The sequence below is a fragment of the Lissotriton helveticus genome, chromosome 2_2, assembly GCF_964261635.1.
Source record: "Lissotriton helveticus chromosome 2_2, aLisHel1.1, whole genome shotgun sequence".
In the NCBI taxonomy this organism is placed as follows: Eukaryota; Metazoa; Chordata; class Amphibia; order Caudata; family Salamandridae; genus Lissotriton; species Lissotriton helveticus.
In genome coordinates this window covers 144,141,708-144,163,675 of record NC_136060.1, presented here as the reverse complement: position 1 = coordinate 144,163,675, position 21,968 = coordinate 144,141,708, and the positions used below count along the sequence as shown (strand labels likewise).

At 43.3% G+C, this 21,968-nt stretch overlaps 1 protein-coding gene across 3 annotated transcripts in view; it reads right to left on the bottom strand.

The window, feature by feature from the left end:
* Nucleotides 1-21,968, bottom strand: part of CORIN (corin, serine peptidase) — a 1,859,037-nt gene that overhangs the window by 129,136 nt on the left and 1,707,933 nt on the right. For all 3 annotated transcript variants that reach the window (XM_078678226.1, XM_078678228.1, XM_078678227.1), the window contains exon 17: nt 8,403-8,525. In XM_078678226.1, coding sequence (XP_078534352.1) covers nt 8,403-8,525 — 123 coding nt within the window. The remainder of the gene's footprint in view (nt 1-8,402; nt 8,526-21,968) is intronic.

The window sequence follows — 21,968 nt, the reverse complement described above, 5'->3', positions numbered from 1 at the left end:
AGCCCTGGAGGACGGATCGGATCGACAACACGACCCTCCGCCTTCAAAGTGCGCGACTGACCCATGAACTCTCGCGCAGAGGAAGACCTTGACTTCCAAGGATGGGTAAAACGAACGGTGTAAATGAGGGAATGTAAAGGGAGGGTGAAATGAAATAATGTAAATGTTATAAAGTACAACGTTCCAAAGTATCAGGGAACGGAGCTGACCCAAGAACCGAAGAACCTTAGAACGCCACAGCGTTGAAAGAGGTTTAAGGATCCCGATAGTGAGATACATCCTTTGACTAGATACCTCGCACTAAGCACCTCTGGTTTCTTTTTTTACGTTTCCCCGCACATGACCTATATGGACACACTACCCCCCTCGACTCCAGAAACCATATCCCCGGGGACCCTGCCCCGAGGAGGAAAGACGAGTAAGAGGTAAGTAAAGAACTTATGAGTCCATGTATTTGAATATGCGCGAATGCTGTCTCCCCCACCCCCCTTTTTTTTTTTCCTCCCCCTGCAGGTTACATCAGAGATTACAGCCGAGGTGTGGCGAAGATCTGAAGCCTTGCCATGTCTAATACACGAAACGGACTAGCGCCGCAAGGTGGTGTCTAAGCACGCCTGCAAACTACTCACGTATCGAACAAACCCGAAAAATTAGCACAACCTGATAAAAAACGATCACCCTTAAACCAGACCGGACGAATGAACCCATGTCACGTATGATGCGAAACTATGAGGGAATGTGTGTGTGTGACTGAGGCGTTGACCCAACTGGTCGAAGGACCGAGAATGCGAGAAAGTGCGACAAAATGGTACCTCCTTTCTTCTTTCCTTTTTCTCAAGGCACGTCCCCTCTACCCTGTCTAATGCTCAAACTGCATGATTACAAGACTCTAACGCAGACCCGTGAATGCCTTTTACTGTGTAATGCACTAAATAGCCTTTCTTGAATACACTGCCACCCTCTCTGTTGCACGTGTACTATTTAGCCTGCCGTTGCGCTCTCTCTCTCTCTCTCTCTCTCTCTCTCTCTCTCTCCCTCTCTCTATCTCTCTCTCTCTCTCTCTCTCTCTCTCTCCCTCTATTTTTTTTGCACTCCCACTCTTCCGAGTGATTAGCCCCGAAATTGGCAGACTGCCACCCCTAGCACACCACCTAATTGGCTTCAAATACCGTCAGTATTTGCACAAAAACTTGTCTTTAATACAATCACCCTGAGGCCGCGTCATTACCTCTCCTTTTCCGCTAGAAGTCAATGAACCGAGGTTGGGCCGTAAGGGAAAGGACAGGTAAGACGACAGAGGTTCCCTAATCTGACCCGAAATAAGGGAACTACATGTCAACGGCTCCTATGGTATAAAACAAGGACCTCAGAATACGCGACCCTCCCCTCCCCGAATTGTCGCAATACCCAAACCGGAAAAACGATCACCCCTGTTACCTCCCCTGTATCAGCCGCCCAAAAACTGGAATTATGAAACTGCCCCTCATTTCCGGTTGTGAGAGATGGGTCGATTTATGCCCTTACCACAAGTTTCCTATGTCCCTGGTTGTTTCCCATAAAACCCCTGTCCTTCCTAATTAAGTAATCGGGCTGTAAAAGGTTACGTAGGATCCAGAATGATGTTTTACAAGGTTAACAGACTAGTCCAAGGTAAAGAAATCATCGAAAATAAACCCCGTAGTAGTTGAAAAGCAGGATGCATCGATCGAAAGGAAATGTTTAGCCATGATCGTCTCTCAGCAAAATACCTGTGTAGTACCATGTTGACGACTCACAGTACCCTTTTGTAAATGTAAAACTCTAGAGAACGGCATATCTTTGCCAGGTTCGTCTCACAAAGGTGGGTCACCATCAGATGAACTGTCGTGACTGTAATAAATAATTGTTAAGGAAAGTCATAGTAAATCCAACAGGCCCGTCACCGGTCATTCATATGCCAGTTATGAACACTAATATAACGGGCATTTTCATTCTTTGTCTGGAGCTGGGAGAGAAATAGACTTTTTGATTATCTTCATCTGCCAATTCTCTAAAGACTGTCTTTTCAAACTTGTTTAAGGGTACTGCTGTTGGAGGAGAGAAGGACCGGATGTGGGAGCACGAGGCCTGACTGCAGGCTAAGGAATACCTGCGACATTAGCCAAGGCGAGACCATGACAGAAAAGAGCTGCAGGACGAGGCACTGTTTTCGACAACATGAGAAGAAAGGGTCGACCTGATGCCCCTGCTCGATGTCCAGTGTTGGTCGACAAGTCCCCGCTCTCTGAATTCGGTCACACGCCCGCCTATTTGAAGTCTCTCGTTTCCCTAGTTTGTTCCTAATTTGGCCTTGCTCCATCCCCCTTTTCCTCTGACCTACCCTATGGACTGTTTTGTACGCTCTTCTTCCATCTGAACTTTCTGACAATCACCTCAAAGGACACAGGGCGAAAAGGACCTTTCCGACCAGAAACGCGAGGAAAGGGTCGTGCCCTGCAACGCAGAACGTAGAACAGAGCTGGACTTGTAGCTCCACCGCCGGTGCTCAACAGCGCCAACGAAAGACAACAAAGAATGATGAGAACTCGTTAAACTTTGAACATTTGACATCCCCAATCGCCGTTTCTGCTAGACCTCATTTCTCTCCCAGCCGCCGTTGTATTGATCATGCTCCAATCCGAACCTGATATATATGTAATAACCTGCCAGTATGAAATATGCTTGCTGCTCTCGCTACAGAATCGTTTTTGTATTGCATTCCTATGACTTTCCTGCTAAAACAAATTGATCAAAGTTTATCAAATAGGCTCACCTCCTAAAAACTAGAAATGTTAAAATGTATTGTTTACAACTCTTTTCCTCTAGGGTTCCTACCGTTTTCTTTCTCATGCCCATCACAATAGAACCGAGTAGAAAATGAACCAGCAAGATGTCTTGAATATGTTAAAGGGAGGACTGTTGAAAATTAGTACGTTTTGGTGAACATTATCTGCGCCATCTTGCCTCTTCCCCTAATGCCACACTTTTGTCGTGCGCGCCCGCCATTTTTTTAAGATGCCCCGAGCAGAACGAACCCATTTGCACGCCGCTGGCCCCTGACATAGCCCTTCGCCTTCACCAAGCCTGCACGCTGACCACCCCCTGCTTGCACCTGCCTTGAGTCATAAACCCCTCTTCGGCGCTGCTCTGCCCCAGGCCCTCATCCTGTTCCCAGCGCGACACCTCCCTGCTTCCCTTTCATGATCTCCGGCCCTTAGATGCAAACCCCCTTTTTCCCTGTGTGCCCGTTTTGTCTTCCCCGTTCCCAGGCCGACACCCAGCTCTGCCGATACCATTCCTTGCCCCTCCCCGTACAATAGAAAGCTTCCCCCATCAAAGGATCCCCGGGTTGATCAAAGCCCCCACTCCATGAGATCCGATCAAACCCCCCACATTCCGTGAATCGGCGGAATATCCGGCTGCGTGATCCTCATCACCTGTTGTGACTAGGGTGGGGACTTCAACTGTAAATGTGTGTGGGAACGGGCCCAGAGGGGAGTTCCGGGAATGTCTTTTCCATACATCAAAGCTTTAACATGAATGTGTAATCTACAATAAAGTCATAAACGTGTGTATAAGAGGCCAGGCCTCAGGGATGCAGTTAGAGCACCTCAGAACGATACCTTCTGTCCGTTTCGTTGTGTTCTCCTCCGGAGAGAATAAAAACCTTGTTTCCTGCTTTCCAGTCTCCAGCGCCTGCCTCTTCATTGATTAAATAACTAGAGGGTCACAGAGGCAATACCGCCGGGCAAATATCGATTGTCCCCGACCCGACTCAGGTTTTAACAGTAGGTGGCCGTCAAAATCCTACCACGGTAATCTGTGAGATTCCATGTAACAAAATATCTATCTGTAGCCTTTAGTATAGAGCATGGGCACTCACAAGCGTTTTCCCAGGGGCCAAAACGTTTGGTCGGTGATGCGACTGAGGGCCACATTTATGCCAGCATGGTGGCAGTAGAGGGATCAGGGGCGGTAAGGTGGATGTAAGTGACGTGAAGCGTGTGTATTGCCCAAATTGTGTGATCCTTGGCAGTTGTTTTATTTCACTTTCTCTCCTTTTTCATCATTATACCATATAAGAGAATAGCAACCAAGGCCACCCAAAGGGTGTACAAAACAACTGACTTACCTCTTAGTTCTCTATTGAAATTGTTGTCAGGGTAAAGGGAAGTATGAATGCTTCTATAATGATATTTGGAAACACTTAAAAAAATACTTCCCAATGCAGTGATATAGTCTGATGTACTAAGCTTGAAAAGTTCCAAATGATAATGAAATACACTTTTTGAATTTTGAAGAGATGTTATCATATTTTTACACTTTTGCTGAAAGATAGCTTCAAAAACATAGGTGTTCATAAAGTTTAGTCGTGCAGGGCACCTTCTTTTCTTCTACTTTGGTTAACCTTTGAATAAATGCTTGCCCCTATAGTCGGGTAAACAGCAGTCTTGTGCTGGTGTTGACCAGGGGGCAGCATGTAAAGGGCAGGAGGGCCCTACCGCTTAATCTCACTTTTGAACAGCGAGACAAACATTTTGGCTACAGTCCATGCCATGCTGCTATCAGCTGTGATAACCTCCATAATTCACAAAGGCCAATCGGGCTTTATGCCAAAGAAGTCAACAGGATTTAATCTCTGCAGGCTTTACAATTGGTTGGAGACAAAACGATCAAGAAAGGACCCCCATTTATTTCTGTCCCTAGATGCAGAGAAGGCCCTTGATGCCATTCATTTCCCTTCCTGAGGCAGGCCCTGATGAAGTTTGGGTTTGGTCCCGAATTGCTCGCCTGGATGGAGCCAGAGACCAGGTGGCCAGGGAGTAAATGGAGAGATGTCCGTGAAGTTCCCAATCAAGAGGTGCACGAGAAAGGGATGCCCCCTGTGTCCCCTATTGTTTGCCCTGACATTGGAGCCATTGGCTTGTGTGGTTCAAGCACACCCAGACATCACAGGTTTCAGCTATAGGGAAGGGGCGATTGAGGATGAATGGATCTCCCTCTACACTGACAACATCCTTCTGTATGTCACACACCTGAATACAACGCTCCTAGGTTTGTTCCGAATATTCGAAAATTATGGAGTGCATGTGGGCTATAAGATTAATTGAGACAAAACCTATTTCTGGTGGCAGGATATCTCAAAGCACAGGACCTCGAACATGGAGGATAGCCTAGACCATAACATTCAGAGAATAATGGCGGCTTACATGGAGACGTGGAAAGATGGAGATCATTGCCTTTAACGCTACTAGGGAGGGCCGCCATGTACAAGATGATAACATTACCAAAACTTCTGTACATCCTCCAAAACACATATCATCAGATCCCGGAGAAAATCTTTGTCAAAATTGAGGGCAAAGTCTGGACATTGCTATGGAATGGGGGACACGCAAGAGTGGCACTGCGGACACAATAGCACAATCAATATAATGGGAGAATAGCTTTTCCAGACATACGGGCATACTACTGGGCGGCACTTTTAATAATGGTCAACGACTGGGGCCATTTACCTGGGGACCACCCAACCTATGTACTGGGGAGACAACAATTTAGAATCCGCACATACCTACACTACCTGTATGGTGGAAACGGAAGTAAAGAAGCTATTGCCAGCAACCTATATGACTATGGAAGCATGGAAAAGGGCAGAGAGGTGGATGAGGTGGGATACACTGATCACTCGGGAAACTCCCCTGTGGGTAGGAACATGTCTGAAGGAAATTGGGAAACTGAGGGGGTTCAGGGCATGGGACACCATTGAGATTTCTAAATTGGGGGATCTCCTAGGGGATGGAGCTATGGTCCCCTTCGGCTCCCTCCAATAAAACACAGTTCAAATGCACACAACTTTAACACGCCTGAAAGGCAGAGAGACTTGACAAAGCAAATATTCCTGAATAGACCCCACTAGAGAAAAATAGAACAGAAAGCGGTTTCCAGGAATTATAAGACGCTTGATAACAATATGCCTGACTCACTAAAGAAAATGAGAGCTAGATAGGAAAGTGTAGTGAGAAAACTGGATGTCACAGATTGGGAGGTGGCATTGATGCACCTGGGAGAAGTAGCAATCAAATTAAGATTAATGCTGATTCAATTTAAGATCCTCCATAAAAATATAGCATAATAGGGCCCCCTTGCACAAATTCGGCAGGGCAGAGTCCCCCAAGTGTCTGCAATGTAGAACAGAAAGGAGGTCATTCATGAACACACTATGGGAGTGCCCTCGCATGCACTTGTATTAGACCACCATTTTGGAGGAGCTCAACAGGTAATGGAAAAAAAACTACCAATAGACCCCAAGTTCATTTTGTTAGGTACACCTACAGAAGTAGATGTTCCTTGAGCCTCCTTTTTAGTATTTTTCCCTCACAGTGGCAAAATGGGGTGTTGCTAAGTATTGGGGTGCCCCAGACCTGCCAACCTTCCGGGAATGGAAAACATGGATGGACCTCTACATGTCTGCTGAAAAGGTCCCCTACAAGGCCAGAGGGTGCCAGAAGAAGTTTTACAAGTTTGGGGGTCCCTGGTTGAAATATTATGGGCTAGATATGATAGAAAATAGGAAACTGCCCCAACCGACACAGCTCCCGTGATGTATGAGAGACACTTGTGTAATGCACTGAACTTAATAAATAGCCACTGCGAAAATATTGACGATGTACTGTGCTATTGCAAATTTAATTGAATGTGCTTCCACTCCATTGGAATTGTGGTTCTTGATGCATTGTCGAGCTTCATGTGTTGTTTATGGAAAACTCCCATAAAAATATATATTTTTTTTAATGTGAATCTTTATAGAACATCCAATGTGATATAGTAAACAAGATACAGTTTTTATGAATGTATCCTTATGATCTTTATGGGCATTTAAACACGAACAGCTGTGAAAAACATGATCCTTTCCCAATCACCATATTATTAATAACATAGAGTGTGAAACCCTAAGCCACTAGTGTGGATGAATTTGAGAAGAGGTCAAAGAAAAAATAATAGAAAAGAGTGATTAGACCACTTGCGGATGGTGCACAAAAGAGCGGTGGGCGGGGTTGAGGCAGGGGAAAGGGGGGGTTGAAGTCGACTGATGACGAGGGAAAATAAAAAAATAGAAAACCACTTACCTTGCGCTCACCGTATCGCCGATTCAGGGATGCGGCAAGAGCAAGGTAAATGGTTTTCTTCTTTTTTTCCCTCATCGTCATCTGTCGACTTCACACCGCCACCCGCCCTGCACCGCCCCCACCCCACCGCCCCACCACCACACTGCTCTTACCTGCACTGGCCACGACTGCATAAAGCGACATGAGCAGAGATAAAATGCTTTTTGCAATTTTTGCTTGGATCATTATATCACCATTTTGTCTTTGGGGTTGCTTGTGTCACATTCTAGAAAGAATCATTAATTCTTAATTAGTAATCAGCAATCCTTTAATTGCCGAAAAACTCTGAAGCAGAGAGTAAAAACTGATTATGCAATGTAACTATATTTGACATGAAGGTTTGTTCACCACGGGCCAGATGTAGGTAAATATAATTTACCGATTCTAAAATACCGAATTTTACTGATTCAGTATTTTAGAATCGGTAAATGATGTGTAGGTAATGATTCGGTAAATTTTACCGAATCGGTAAAATTCGGTAAATACCGATTCGGTATTTACCAAATCGGTATTCCCCATTCATTCCTATGGGCCTGGAGGACCATAGGAATGAACGAGAATTACCGATTGACACATTGACACCCTGTTGCACCCCTGTATAGTGCATGGGTGCACATGTGCAGACATACATGCCCTAAGGGCATGTATGTCTGCCACATGGCACTGAATAAAAAGCTAAAAATTGCTTTTTGAAAGGTATGCGGAATTTACCACCAACTAATAGTTGGTGGTAAATAACTGATCCTTAAATGTAAAAAGCACTCACTTGAGTGCTCTCTACATTAAGGGTTCGGTAGTTTACCGAATCGGTATGTTAAGAATTCGGTAATTTACGGATTTCTTAAATTACCGATTCAGTAAATTACCGAATCCAACAATTTGGCCACCTACATCTGAAAAGCCTAATTCCGGTCGGTAACGGACGAAATTCGGTAATTTCGGACGTTACCGACCGGAATTAGGCTTCCTACATCTGGCCCTAAATGCGGTCTGGGTAGTGTTAATTCTTTACATGATTTAGCTCACTTTGGGATTCAGTGGGAATGCAAGTGTATTCTATTCTATTGTTCTATTCTAATATATCCAAATAAAATAAAAAAATTGAGAGTTTTCCACAGAGAAGCTTAAAGCAACAATGGATTTCACATTTAAAATATTTTTGCGAAAATGCAGAAAGTATCATACTGATAAATAGGTGAATAAATTAAGGCTTAAGTTTACCCTTTTTCCAGAAGTTCCTGAAATGTTGTAACATTCCTGTTGGTCCAGTCAGGCATGAGGTGTAGCCATTCCTTGTGCTGAGATTGGTCATTTACTTCTACTATTTGTGTCTTCGATGGACCCCTGCGACAAGAGAAGGTTTTCATCAACTTAAATATCAATATTTGGTCATTAATATAGATAACAGTTTGATTACAATATTCGTCTCACAGCAAGTGATTTTGAAATGATCACTGAAAAGCATGCAATTATTCATCTATTCCACTTTCATTACCAATAACGTAGGTTTCTACAGGGCCTCAAGACACACCGAATGATGCAACTATTATCTTTTGCATAATTTGGCATTTTTTTGTTTTACCAAATCTGAGGTGAATGTTTCCATCGCCACAACAACTGTACTATTGATGTGTTAGCTTATTTAAATATGGAGGATAGTTTCCATTTAAGATTTACTTCTGGTGAACGGAAAGCAGTCTTCCTGGAAGCAATATGAAAGGTATGAGGTGTTGAAGAGGCCTTGGTGAGTGGGGCCAAGTCACAGGAAAAGGAGCGTAGTGCTTATTGTTTATTGAGTTGAAGAGCTTCTTGTGCAGTATCACTCGAATGTTTTAGTGTGTGTGTTGGGATTCACCTAAGCATAGTTGTGTTAATTGGTGCAGTTTGTTCCCCTGTTATGTGTAGAATGGAATTTATGTAGGTCTCGATACTAGTAGAGTAAGGGAGCTGCATTAATAATCCTACATCTGAAACTACAATTACCAGGAGGTATAGTAATTTTGGTTGTCAGATCACCAGCCCTGTATGAGTTATGTACTACTGAATGGGGAGTAGCAGCAGTAATCAGAAGTTTTACACTGCGCCCCCCAACTCCCACAGTTTACCTCCATTCTGGGTAGATTTCACCAGGTTTTACCTGGGGACATCGGCGCAGGGAAAGAAATCAATAGTTCAGTGTTCCTGGACTGCACAAAATCCATAATAGCTAACACAGTTTTTAAATTGCAATGTGTTTTTAGAAATAGTTTTATCTGTTGGGGATAGTCCTGAATTGTTTTACGTTTTGTATCCTACTTTGTTGTTCCGCCGTTTTGGCTTTCCGGTCCAACGAGTGTCTCCAGATTGAGCGGAGAAGGCCAAAACTAACTGCTCCCACTTCTTCTTTCACGCCACAATTAGGTAGGTAGCAGTCTAGTTCAGCGCACCTCCTGCTATAAAACCTGATGACAGGTCTGGCGTGCAGCGGTCACCGCAAGCACCGAACCTTCGCTGGTGAGCACTATTTTTAAAATGCATAGTGTTTTTAGAAATAGTATTATCTGTTTGAGATAGTCCTGAAATGTTTTACTTTTTCTAACCTACCTTGTTCTCCACGTTTTGGTTTTCCAGTCTGCCGTGGCTCTCCCGATTGAGTGGAGAAAGGCAACACCAACTTCTCCCACTTCCTCTTACACGCCGCCTTTAGGGAGGTAGTGGTCTAGTCCACAGCACCTTCTGCTATAAAATTCAATGACGGGTGGGGGGGCGCAGTGGTCACCGCAAGCACTAGTGTTATGAACCCCAATGTACTCCGGTAAAGGCATCGGTAGCTGCTCAACCTTTTACCTACATTTTCCCTATCATTGTTCTACATAACGGTTCTGGTGCTGACCTTTTACCTAGTTAGGTGCTGCATAAATGTCATGTGGTTTTCTTCGAAAACTACTCATTTATTATGCATGAGGATTCTCAGTATCACAGCAGGATTACCATCTTCTGCATAATAACTCCAGATAAGGGTCACCACTTTCATCATCCTTGGCCAACATGCCCACAGTTTTACGCTTTCTATATACTCATCCAACTGTTCCTCTTCGGTACCTTATATGTCGGGTAAATGTTTAAAACCTAGGAAATGCAATAATAAACACTTCTTCTGTTCCCCGCTAAACCTATTCTTCAACACCACAGGTGGTTCCCCTGGTGACTCCAGGAAATGTGGTGATAGATTAACTGACAGCATGTTGACCCACAGGAAGATCTGCTACTACGAACTGATCTTAAAAACTTCCCTAGTAAGCCAGTAACAGAACGTGTCTCATAGAGTTAAGAAGGCTATGGTTCCTGATGCCATGTTGGTCCCCAGCTATGATCTAAAACCAGTCTTGCTCCATTAATTTATAACTGAATACTATTGGAAACCTTAAATGCTATTGATAACCTTATGTATTGTTGCCAAAACGCTGGAATATTGGTAGCAGAGAGCTACACTCAGACGAGTCGATGAACTCACCAATGATTTTTAAGTCGTGCACATCGACGTAGTTTCTCCATAACTAGAAGACATTCCAAACTGTGCGTATTGGTGTCAATGCACACTCAAATCAAAACTTGGCGGCCGTGCATCTCTGCATTAACTTTGAATATTAGCCGGTCTTGATGCGCACACAATGCAAATATGCAGCTGTGCGAATCGGGGTTAATATGTAAACATGGCAATCACTGCAAGCCACACAAGCTGAACGTGTGTATCAGAATGCACTCAAGCCTGGGAGGGTTGCTGGAACCTAGGAACGTCTCTCCGTGACATATTGGCTAGGCTCCTATAGAAACCACGCAGCGGAGGGTCGCGATTGCGTACTTGAAATGGGCGCTTGCTGGAACGTACCTGAATCGCATATGTGAAATCGCATATGCTGTCTCTCTGGCAGAGAGACAGCCCAGACATGCCCAGAGAGACAGCGTAGAACCATCGTGACCTAAGGAGTAGTTGCCGACTACTACTGATGCAGCGGATACCTTCTCTGATCGTAAATGTTTCTGCTCTAAATATGGCTACAGGCATGCTAGTATTCACTGAACAAAGAAAGTTGTACTTGAGTTTCCCTGTGGCAGCTCTACCGCTCGTCGACAACAAATGTCTGATAAGTCACTTGACAACTGACCACACCAGCCAATGTTTCTCACAATGTTTATTATACACGAAGAGCTGCCACTTCAGCAAGACACACCACACTCCTTCCAACTGCAATTGAACCACCCTTTAGAATCTTGCCACATCACTCTGAGTCTTCACAGGTTCTGATGAAAGGCTTCATCAGAACCAGACCCAGCATGACATGAACACTACACTATCTGGAGGTGAATAAGATCCTTCTCAGTCAGGTTTTAGAGCTGAGCACATCACCGAGTCGGCCTTGGTTGCCATGACAGACACCATCAGGTGCTCGCTGGGTGTTGACATCCCAGCCATGCTCGTGCTCTTAAACCAATCCGCAGTCCCAGGATAAATTCCTTCTAAGACTACAAGAGATTGGGATTGCTGGGTCTGCATTGGCCTGGTTCTAGGACTTCTTGAAAGACAGATTGCAGGGCGTCTCGCTGAGAGCTTTCAAATCCTGGCCTAGTTTGGTCGATAAAGGGGTACCTCTGGGTTCATGTTTGAGCCCACGGGTATTTAACATTTATGTGGCACCCCTGCCAAAGTCATCAAAGCATATGGGTTTGATATTCTGTCATATGCGGATGACTTACAGTTTGTCACTTCTTTTAATAATATTATTGACAAAGTGAAGGATCGCTTTTAGGCTGGAAGGAAAGCTATTGCAGGATGGATGTCGGATAACTTTCTTCAGTTGAATCCAGGGAAAATAGAGATTGTTCTGTTTGTGAAGGCCAAATATCTGTGTACTCCGGATTGGTGGCCATGGAGTTAGGCAAAGCCCCAACTCAAAGCAAGGTAGCAGAAAAACCTTTGTAGTTAGGGAAGATCAGGAACTTAGCATGAAAGAACAAGTTGTATCCACAACTGGAACCTGCTTTTACATGCTACGTTTACTGAAGAAAGCTCTGCCGTTCTTCCCTTTGACAGCCAGAAAGACACTGGTACAGACTCCTGTGGTGAGTTGTTTGGATTATGGGAATGCATTATTGGCCTTAGCCAATGAGTCACTACTGTCTCAATTACAGGTGGTGCAAAACGCGACTGCACAGCTGATTTGTAATCAGACTCCTAGAAATCGGACTCCTAGAACAGCCTCCACTCCCCTTCTAAAATCTTTACACTGGCTGCCAGTAAAGAAAAGATTAGTATTCAAAATATGCTGTTTAACCTATAACGCTCTGAGGGGGAAAGGTCCTAAGTATCTTTGCCAGAGGCTTAAGCGCTATCATCCCACTCGGAATTTGAGATCAAGTGATAAGGAGTTACTGTCGGTCCCACACATACGAAGAACTAGATGTAACGGAAGAGCCATCTCTTAATTGGCCCTCATCCTCTGAAACAAATTGCCATTTTCGGTTCAAACCTGCCCTGATTTCAGCAAATTTAGAAAATAATTAGAAACTGCATTGTCCCAGAACTGCGTTTAGCTACTTCAGGTTCACTGCGCGCAGAGATTTCCTGGTTGGGGTGATTCGTGAGTGTTATTAAATTAAATAATAATATTCGTCTCTTTACACATGTTAACAGCCAAATCAGGGTTATAGTATTCCTCATCATGATAGTCTTATTATTTAAATATGTTTTCTTTATGAATACATGAAGAGGCAGTCAACCATTATATGCAGCTTTTAGAAGGAGTATCTTTCTAAAAGAGAGAAACCAGAACATGATTGTTTACGATTTCATGTATTAGTCAATAAAGAAAATGCTGGATAAAAACAATGAAAGGTAAAGTGAGAATTGTGCAAACCAAATGTTTGTATGTTCTAGGTCAAAATATGTCAAGGTTGCCACCAGGTGCTGACCACCATGTTGTTGAGGGCTATTGTTCAATTCAAAAAAAGAAAGAAATGTACTGATCATAGATGACTGTGCAAGATTTGATAGATGTACTCCCTTTCAACATTGAGTGTGACTATTCCGCAGAGGTGAGTATGGCATAAATGTACATTTTTAGACTGTGCTTTTTTTTTCAAGTTGAACACTTTTTGGCTGGTTATGGGATGGGCAAAGTCAATGGGAAAGTTTTTGACTGGCCATCCCAGTGAGAACATCAACCTTTCCAACTCTTTACCTAACTTGCTGCAGCGGGCAATTCAAGTGCCAAAAAGAAACAGTGAGAGATTAAGAAGAAGACAATACTTTAAGAATATGCCACACATTTGGTCTTAAATGTTCACTATAGAAAATATAATAAACAATATAATTGTATGTTTGGCCTGTTTTGCAATAAGTAGCTTTATTTTTCACTTAAGCCATATATATGTAGAAGATGGAACAGCAATGAGCAGAGCTGGTCTTTGTGTCCTCCTAATCCTGCTTATGGATGGAAGTAATCTCTGGTATACCACAGCCAAATTCCATATCAACATAATGTTTCGGTCATCAGATATGTGTAGAACTGACCTTAAGTAACCCAGAGTTGGTGGAGTACAGCATGTTTATAGAACTAAGTTAAATGGGCTGGTGGTGGAGGCACCGGAAAACAAACCTTTATCCACAAATCTGGGAGTCATACGTTTTACACAGGTGTTAGACCTTTCAGCCTTATGGGGTCTTCCACCTGTTTGCCTTCCTCCATTTTTGTGCTGATCTCGGTTTTGCTGGCCTTAGAACTCTGTGTACTTTACCACTGCTAACCTAATGCTGAGGTGCTCGTGCTCTCTCCTCTCAACATGGTAATATTAGCTTATATCCAATTGCCATATTTATTTGCTTATAGGTCCCTAGTAAAGTGGTACTACATGGACCCAGGACCTGTAAATTAAATGCTACTAGTGGGTCTACAGCACTGATTGTGCCACCCACCTAAGTAGCCCTTTAAACTGATCTCAGGCCTGCCATTGTAGAGCCCGAGTGTGCAGTTGTAAACAGCCATTTCAACCTGAAAAAATAAACCTTTTGCCAGACCCAAACCTTCCTTTTCAGTACATATAAGTCACCCCTAGGATAGGCCCTGGACAGCCCATAGGGCAGGGTGCAATATAATTGAAAAGTAGGACATGTACTTTAATGTTTTAATGTTTCACATGTCATGGTAAAGAAAAACCCTTACATTTGTTTTTTCTCTTCTGCAAGGCACATCTCTCCCATAGGATAACAATGGAATTGCCTTAGTAAATTTTATAAGTCTAATTTCTAATTGGGAAGGAATAATCAGTTCATGTTTGGTGTCTCTGGAATCTCAATTTAAAATCCTAATTCATGGTGAAATCGGGTTTTAAACTGCAATTCTGAAAATGCCACTTTTAGAAAGTTGCAACACGCAATTTGTAATTTACGCCATCAAGTGCCCGTGTGGGCTATGCTACGTGGGCAAGACGAAAAGAAAGATCAGGACAAGCTTTACCAAGCACAATAGCCCTATGAGAACTAAGACCCCGAATTCCCCTTTGGCAATCCACTGGAATGAGAACAGACACACCATAGTGCAATTGCATTTCACGGTCTGGAAGTAATCACTGAGAAGACTGAAAAAAATGTGGCTATGTTACTGGCACAACGGTAAATCTACTGGATAAGATTTCTGGACACACTCAATCCTAAAGATTTCAATGATAAAATGGAATTATACTGTTTCCTCTAATCTTCAAGAATTCAATCACTACTTTCATCACAAGTTGTTCAGTTATTTCATCTCCATCAATTCTCACAAACACTGTCCACATTCAGTCTGTTTAACATTAGTACTTTTTGCCACACCAAAGCCTGTTATTTTCAGACATTAATCCCAGCACTTTAGAACCACTCCTAAATCCAGGAGACTATTGTTCTGCCACAGAACGTTTTAAAGGTATGTTTATTGTTAATCTTCAGTTATGCAATTGTGTGTATATCAGAGATTGCTGTGATGAATATCTACTTAATAATACTGGTGGACTATTGCTCAACACTTTGGAAATGATGTTTAGCTCTTCAACATTTTGGTATAACCTCTGAATCGAACAGGCAATCTTTGCATACACTCCATTTAATATCCATCTCAACGTCTCAGCTTACATCAAGCAACTTTGTGAAAAGTAACTATGACTGTGGGTAGCAAAAATAAGGTAGCAAAGCTTGTTATCTCATGCAATACTTTTTTGTCGGATAGATGTTTCTCTCTTAGATACGACCTTGTTACTTTCCATGCTTTTCTTGTTAACTCAAATTTAGAAAACATATAGATGGTCGGCACAACAGAACTCTGTTTTATTTAGCAGGTTTTAAAGTTATGAGAATGTTTCCAACAAGAGTTATATTAAAAAAAGAGTGCTTAAATCAGCACAATCATCTATGTTTGCCATATGCATAAGTTCAATTGATTCTGTTTATTTTAAGGATACACATCATTACATGAAAGATGTCTAAGACTGATGACACTTGAGAATCAATTTTGATTTGCTGCTACTTTTCAAAAACTTTTTTTACTGTTCTTCTATTTGACAAACATTTCACCACCATCAGCATTCTGTATTTCTTTTTCACTCACCTTCTTACATTCAGGCACTTACAATTCAGCACGTTGATAAACGTAACTTTAACATCAGGGAACACTCAAAGCTTCGTCACGAAAGAGACAGCCTAGATCACACTCGGGTAAGATCCACTTCTGGGGCAGTGGAATCACATAGTAGTGGCAACTTATTTCTAATTTGGAGTCTAGATGTCAGTAACTCATAGCGATGCATTTCTTTTCAGTAGCTGGGAACCCAGCACTTACTGATGATGTATACCGAGCCATAGATACAGCTTTGCCACACAAGCTGGGACTCGATCTTTCAAAGGTTAGAGTCATCTAACAATCACTTTAACTGGGAGCAAGTTACGACTACAACAGTCAGTTGCATTCATCTTCAACTGTTGGGATTGATGTGTCAATTTTCTCAGCGTGTTTTTAGTTGTGCCTTGACTACAACTCACAGGTGTATGCTGGGAGATGCAGTTTTGTCTTCTTTTTCTACCAGGAAACACAGGTCGTTTTTCTTGACAAATTGACACAACTGGTGAGGCAATCTGGGACATCACACTTGTTCTTTCCCCAATCTCGTGTTTTGCTCTCTTGTCGTGGTCCTGCTGGCTAATACATTTACTCTTTTCAACTAAGTAATAACTGGTCGGCTATCGCTGCAAGTTAATACACATGGTGAGTCAAGTTGGGATAACGCACCAGTTCTGTTGTGAACTCTCGTTCTGTATTCTCTTCCTAGTCACACGGTTTTGAACTGGTTGGTGACAACCTTTAACATTATTTTCAGACATCATTGATAAATGTTCTTCATGGCATGAGGTTATTTGTAACCAGTGAGAAACTTGAAAATACAGCACGATAAAAATAAAAAATAAATGTTTTTAGATACCCTGATGAAGAGCTCTTGTATCGGCCCGAAATGCACTGAGTTAGACTGAATATTTAGTCTAACAAGAATGTTATGACCAGCACTTATATGGATGAATCATGTTCAAGAATCTTTTCTTTGGAACAAAATCGATTTGATTAAAGAAATCTAATTTACACAATCAACTGTGTGCCACATTGCTTGCTGAGCATTGCTTTTATTTGATTACATTGTTTATTCTGTTTCATAGTGTTTATTATTGCTGTGTAATGTTGAAACACCAATTGGGGACATAGTACTGCACACTGTGTCTAGACCACTGGTTCTAGAAATCCTCATTTTTAGAAAGTTGGAATTTTTATAACCTTAGCCATTTAGATCCTGTAGCCTGTCTCTGGTCACATGACTGGGTGTAGCTAAGAGTTGAGCTTTGTGTATTCCCCCTAGACAGCCACACACAATAGAGAAATTAGGTGTGCCTGAATGAGCCATAACTTCCAGGATGGGAAGGAGCAGCTGGGCACAACCCCACTTGCACCTGAATAGGTGGTGTACTGCCTCCATACAAAGAGGTGCACCTCCCCTGTAGTTAGTCTGGAGCCAGGGCAGGGAAGACAGGATGCCTGGGGACTTCAAAGGGAAACCTCTATAAGCTTCTCCCCTACTCCAAAGGCACAACTGGGTATAAATACTGGGCCTCAGACACCAACGCTTCCGTATACAATTCTAGACCTTTGGATACTTTGTCAGGGAAAAGATCTGCTGTGCTCAGTGCTTAATTTGTCAAATCATAAGTGCCAGGGTACTCGTCAGTGGGCCACCGCAACTTGCACCAGCCATTGCCCCTTCCAGCACCGCCAATGATAGCACCAACATAACTACTAACCATCACAACTGTTGTAGTGCACCTCTCTGAATTGCACAAAAGTGCCACCATGAGGCAGACTGTCATAAGTGCCAGTGTTGACAATTACGTGCCAGTGCCAAGCACCGGAAACCACAGGCTCAAATTAAACACTGGCTGTGCTGATACATGGACTGCCACTTTGCTGGACTTCTGTACTAAAGGAACTGCTGACCTGCCGTTCTGACCTGCTGCCCTCTGCCTGGGGAAGGAGACCTGGACCTGCAACTTTCCCTTGAACCCAGGACCCCAGGGCGACTAAGGTCTTGTCTGCTGGCTTCCTGATCTGAGCCTCTGGGACATAAAAGGCTCCCCAACCAGTTCCTGAACCCCCCTCATATCCTGGAACTTTGGTGTGTCCAGAGCTGTTAAAATCAAGTGTTTGAGCTCTGTTCAACCACAAATGGGCCAGTTCACACTGAGAACATGCCACTCGCATTAGCATTCAGGGTGAGCTGCCGCCAGCCCGTCTCCCTGCACCACAGCATTGACAGCTTGTGGGGGACTGCCAACGTGAAGCTCCAGCCCACCCCTCCATGATGCCCGGCATCCTCTTCATAACAAGTCGAGAACCACCTTTCCTTGCTCCCCCAGCCTTCCCCAACACAAACAGGACACTTGCAACAACACTTGAGAAGGCAAAACATCAGCAGGACTGTACCCAACCTGCACTCAATCACTGTCAGCCTAAACCTTTGACTTTGACCCGGTCCAGCGTGACCAGGTAGCTGCAGTTGGAGCTTCCAGCTTTCAGGCGCTATTTTACATTTTACTCGACTTCCCCAGGCAGACGCACATCGCCCCTTACCTCGGGAAACTCCATTAGCTATCAGTCACGAAGAGATGCCAGTTCAAGCTCCTCACCCACACTTACAAGGCACTACAAAATGAAAGACCGGTGTACCTCAGCGAACGAGTGAATTACCACCAACCGACCAACGCTCCTTTTCCTGCCTAGTGGCTAAGACCTAGAACTTCCTCCTCTTACACCTCAGAGCCTCACCATCACTTCAGCAGTTCAGGAAGGAACTCAAGACCTGGATGTTCAACCAATAGGAACAGGCAGTGTGATCCTGCAGCACGATCCCATAGCGCCTCGAGCCCTACATGGATGAAGGAGCCGCGCGCTACAAATCCCGATTGATTTTACTTCTTAAAGTGTTGCACCAATACTTTACACATTTCCTCTAAGTTAAGCCTGACTGCTCTGTGCCAAGCCACCAGGGAGTTGAATATAGGTCAATTTGGGGCTTGCTTGTGCCTTACCCTGACAAGAATTGTGGTTGCTGGTTGACTAGGGTTCACACCCCAGTCAACCAACAACCCAATTTCTTACAATAGGTCATTACTTTTCATACTTAACCATCCCCTGGTGGTGGAACTCTACATGGAGTGAAAAAATATTTTGTAGGTGTTTACTTTGTAATAAATACAGAAATACTATCCAAAAATTACGAAATGTAGTCATCAAAATAAGATCAACTCTGAGCTCGCCTTCACATGGGTAAATTCCATAATCATCTTCGGCAGCATGAGTCTTTGATTTTTTGTTGTCACCAAGCACTCAGGCAATGAGGTATAATTTTTATACAAGCATAATTCACAGATGAAGTCTGACTTGTAATAAATATTTTGGAAAGATGACTTTTAAAAAGTTACCTATTCTCTGCCTGAAGTCCCTGGAAGCTAAATCTGCATTTGGTTTTCCCACTGCTGCCAGCCAGTAGTAATTAGCATTTCAGTAGGTGTGACTAACTCCCAGGACAGGGTCAAAAGGCCTTAGTTTGGGGTAGATGTTGTTGTACTCATGACAGGATGTCCTGTGAGTTGGGCCCAAGGACTTAAATAACTTCAAATACAGATATAGGTAACACCCAGGCCTGCACCCTTTTTTTGTCCCCCAGCCAGAACGGCCTCCGTCATAGTGGGCCTCTTGTTGACATCACAGTGCCAGATCCTGCTGGAGTGTTTGCTTGACTGGTCTACAGGGGTTTTTGATATGACATTTGGTATACACTTTGAAGGAGGGGAACAGAATGCCAAAACAATTGGTGTGTAGCCACTCTCTGGTTGCTGAAAGCTCAACCTTGTTCTACCAAACCTCTGTCTCTGAGTTGTTTTGGATTTTAGAGTAAGATTTTAGTGTTAGATGTCAGAGGATGCTAGGATTACCATAGTCCTCCCCCAAACCACCCCCGAGCTCCCAGAACCCAAGTTTAGTGAGGCTGAAGACTTAGGCATTCTTGAAAATGTCCAAAGTGGTTAGCCCTAGGAGCATTTACCTCATTGGTTAAAGCATCCCCAGGGATCATTCCCATCCTGCTAGAATAAAAATGTAATCTCTAGTGCAGAATAAACACATAATAAAAGCGGTTAGATATTTGCTGCAAAAAGATCAGCTTAATACAAGTCCGTTTTTGAAAAACAAGCGCAATAGCTTGGGAAATATTGCCTTTCTGCTTGTCACTGTTAAGCTAGAAAACAGAATAGAAAAAAGAGCAGCCATATTTGATTTTTGTTCTTTAACCTGCTCCATTAATTATGCTCCATGACCTGATCTGCCTTGCCCCTTAGCTGCTGGCTCTAGCAGCAGGCATTGTGACATCAGAACTCAACCGTAATAAGTAGTTATAGTTGCGTGGATATGTCATTTCTAAATATAGGGTGACTGGGTGTGCCACAAGTCACCTATCATAGAGAAATTACAGACAGTTTTTTTTACACAGATTACTAAATCCCATGTATTGTGTATATATAGCTTTCCATGAAAAAGAAAAAGAAATAAAATTACCAGCACGAAATTTCTTGCAATTTTATTTCTTATATATATATATATTTTTTTTTTATCCAAAGTGCCCCGCAGCATTGGAAACGCACACAACATCATCCTGCCATACAGCTTCAAAATGCAGCCTGCATCTCTGAGACATCATTTCATTTTGGCTGCCGACGCGTTTCAAGGTTCACCGACCTCTTCTTCATGGGCTGAAACAAACTGCATCTGAAACCTCGCATTTTTATTTTTCGGCTTTTATTCACGTATTTGGTATCTGCCCCCAGTGGGCGTGGTTCCATATGTTTCAATTGCTTTGTGGGACATAAAGTCCAAAATGCGAGCAAAGTGTTTCTTTAGTAAGTTCAAATGTCTCGTTTGTTGATTAATTCAAGTATTACCTTTGTAGGCTGTGTCCCAGGGAGCAGGCTAATGTTTGCATAGGAGATGTGCTGATCCGATATTGAAAGTTCAAAACGGCAGCCTCGCTCAGCCGGATAGCATTTTTCATCCCGACTGTTCGATGGTGCAGCTTCCCACGGCCGGAACCGCCATGTAGTAATTTTTTATCCAAAGTGCCCCGCAGCATTGGAAACGCACACAACATCATCCTGCCATACAGCTTCAAAATGCAGCCTGCATCTCTGAGACATCATTTCATTTTGGCTGCCGACGCGTTTCAAGGTTCACCGACCTCTTCTTCATGGGCTGAAACAAACTGCATCTGAAACCTCGCATTTTAATTTTTCGGCTTTTATTCACGTATTTGGTATCTGCCCCCAGTGGGCGTGGTTCCATATGTTTCAATTGCTTTGTGGGACATAAAGTCCAAAATGCGAGCAAAGTGTTTCTTTAGTAAGTTCAAATGTCTCGTTTGTTGATTAATTCAAGTATTACCTTTGTAGGCTGTGTCCCAGGGAGCAGGCTAATTTTTGCATAGGAGATGTGCTGATCTGATATTGAAAGTTCAAAACGGCAGCCTCGCTCAGCCAGATAGCATTTTTCATCCCGACTGTTCGATGGTGCAGTTTCCCACGGCCGGAACCGCCGTGTAGTAATTTTTTATCCAAAGTGCCCCGCAGCATTGGAAACGCACACAACATCATCCTGCCATACAGCTTCAAAATGCAGCCTGCATCTCTGAGACATCATTTCATTTTGGCTGCCGACGCGTTTCAAGGTTCACCGACCTCTTCTTCATGGGCTGAAACAAACTGCATCTGAAACCTCGCATTTTAATTTTTCGGCTTTTATTCACGTATTTGGTATCTGCCCCCAGTGGGCGTGGTTCCATATGTTTCAATTGCTTTGTGGGACATAAAGTCCAAAATGCGAGCAAAGTGTTTCTTTAGAAAGTTCAAATGGCTTGTTTGTTGATTAATTCAAGTATTACCTTTGTAGGCTGTGTCCCAGGGAGCAGGCTAATTTTTGCATAGGAGATGTGCTGATCCGATATTGAAAGTTCAAAACGGCAGCCTCGCTCAGCCGGATAGCATTTTTCATCCCGACTGTTCGATGGTGCAGCTTCCCACGGCCGGAACCGCCGTGTAGTAATTTTTTATCCAAAGTGCCCCGCAGCATTGGAAACGCACACAACATCATCCTGCCATACAGCTTCAAAATGCAGCCTGCATCTCTGAGACATCAT